Source organism: Gastrolobium bilobum, unplaced genomic scaffold (genome assembly GCF_033153095.1).
Source record: "Gastrolobium bilobum isolate Gb01-03AN ecotype WA unplaced genomic scaffold, APGP_CSIRO_Gbil_v1 utg12392, whole genome shotgun sequence".
NCBI lineage: Eukaryota > Viridiplantae > Streptophyta > Magnoliopsida > Fabales > Fabaceae > Gastrolobium > Gastrolobium bilobum.
The window spans coordinates 175,109-177,176 of record NW_026897089.1 but is presented as its reverse complement, the minus strand read 5'-3'; the positions used below and the strand labels follow the sequence as shown (position 1 = coordinate 177,176).

The 2,068-nt window shown below is 36.5% G+C and overlaps 1 protein-coding gene across 1 annotated transcript; it reads left to right on the top strand.

Moving 5' to 3' along the window:
• Positions 1-1,243: 1,243 nt before the first annotated feature.
• On the top strand, positions 1,244-1,792 carry LOC133304053 (pectinesterase inhibitor-like). Its single transcript, XM_061504021.1, has one exon. The coding sequence runs from the start codon at positions 1,244-1,246 to the stop codon at positions 1,790-1,792; it is 549 nt and encodes a 182-aa protein (XP_061360005.1).
• Positions 1,793-2,068: the final 276 nt, after the last annotated feature.

The following is a 2,068-nucleotide window of genomic DNA, read 5'->3' as shown; positions in this document are numbered from 1 at the left end:
TTGAAACAGCGGGTGCATTGAGTTTCGCTACCGAGGAAGGATGAGACTAATCCCCCTTCGAGGACACCCCTAAAGATTTTTCAAGAACTTGCTTGAGACAACGTTTGAACCGTGACCCAAGCAAATCCTTGGAAGCTCCATTGAACCCCTGAGCTACCCTTGAGGGTTTTCTTTTTTTTTTGGAGTTACCCAACCCTAATTATCTCTTTGAGACGAGTTGGCTCCCTCCGGTATCCCCACGAGCTTCGACTCTTTGAGCCGGCTATGGGACTAATCCGGAGTGCGGGAGAACAGTGATGGCTAAAGGTTCAGCCCCCTACCCAAGAATGCATTCAGCGGGAATCGAACACATATCCAACCCCACTAACTCAGCGCCAAATTACCAACTGAGCTGCACCCATTGGGTTCCTTGAGGGTTTTCTTTAAACTATTTTTAATTTAATCAGTAGAGAGAAAATATTTCATCATCGAACATAAATTTTACCGTTCTATTTTTTTTTTTTTTTTTTGGAGTTACCCAACCCTAATTATCTCTTTGAGACGAGTTGGCTCCCTCCGGTATCCCCACGAGCTTCGACTCTTTGAGCCGGCTATGAGACTAATCCGGAGTGCGGGGGGAACAGTGATGGCTAAAGGTTCAGCCCCCTCCCCAAGAATGCATTCAGCGGAAATCGAATACATATCCAACCCCACTAACTCAGCGCCAAATTACCAACTGAGCTGCACCTATTGGGTAATTTTACCGTTCTATCTTCATTAAAGTTATATTTGAATACTATTTTTGTTCTTTACTTATTCTATTAAACGATATAATACGATTAAAACAAAATATACATTGATAAGCTTCATATGTTACGATTGCTGTTTGGTTTGAAATTCAGCGGCTCACCAGAGTCGTTTGAAAAGCACAATCTGATTTTGTTTATAAATATCATAATTTTTATATTTTCAACGGTATTTGCATTAATTATTATTAAATATATTTATTATGGCTTAGTTTGAAAGTTTACTATTCTCTTTCTACAAATGAGCAAAGAAATCAAATAGTAGACTATAATTAACTCATAATTAAGATACTCAATTCCAAATAATGAATTCAAATATTCGAATAGTAATATCATATGAATTATGAAATGAACGTGCATCCTTGTTTTCAATTGAGAACTATAAATTGACCCTCATGCTGAGTAAAATTAAACCAAAAGGTTAAGAAGGGAACGAGAAATAAGAAAAAGATATCACAATGGTTCATTTCTCTGTTAGATCTTGCTTGATTTTTGTTTTTGTGTTGGCATTTCTTTTACTTGTTGAGTCTTCCAATAGAGTTGTGGAAGTAAATGTCATCTGCAATAAAACCGAAAATCCTTCATTTTGTTTAAGCCTCCTTAACTCGAAGCCTGGTGGAGCAGTTGGTGAAGATCTCGTTAACCTTACCCGATACACCATTGATGTAGTTCGTGCCAATGTCACCAACACAATCAAATATATCAATCGGTTGATCAAAAATAGTACTAGTGATCCTAAGGAAAGAGAGCATTACCAATTGTGTTTGTCACAATTCAATTACGCCCTTGATGCTGCCGAGTATACTCAACAAATGTTAAATTCGAGAAATTACCTTAACGTGCACGTGGCTGCAAGTGATGTCATGACGGACGCTGATTTGTGTGCTTTAGGATTGTCATCATCAAATCCTCCATTTCATGATGCATCCTTGCTTGCCAAATATGTTTCCATTGTCGACCAGATTGTTCAGATAATTCTCATTATGACAAATTATCTGATGCATTAGTAGTTTCCTTTCTAATTTATATTACTTTTACTTTAAGTCTTTGTTCCTATCTATTGCCTTTTATGTTAAAGCTGGTGTCTTTGTGATCTTGCAATTAATAAAGTTTATGTTTTTCTTCTTATTTCTTATCATATTCTAGTTTCATTAATATCAACTGTTAATGAGTTTACAAAGTACTATATTTCAAATGTTGCTGCTTTCAAGGGGGGATAAGTTACTGAACTTTACTGCAAATAGCTATTTTTAAATTTTACGATTCGACACGATATATGATAC

Coding starts and splice junctions, on each gene's coding strand:
- LOC133304053 (XM_061504021.1), top strand. CDS start 1,244: ATGGTTCATTTCTCTGTTAGATCTTGCTTGATTTTTGTTTTTGTGTTG.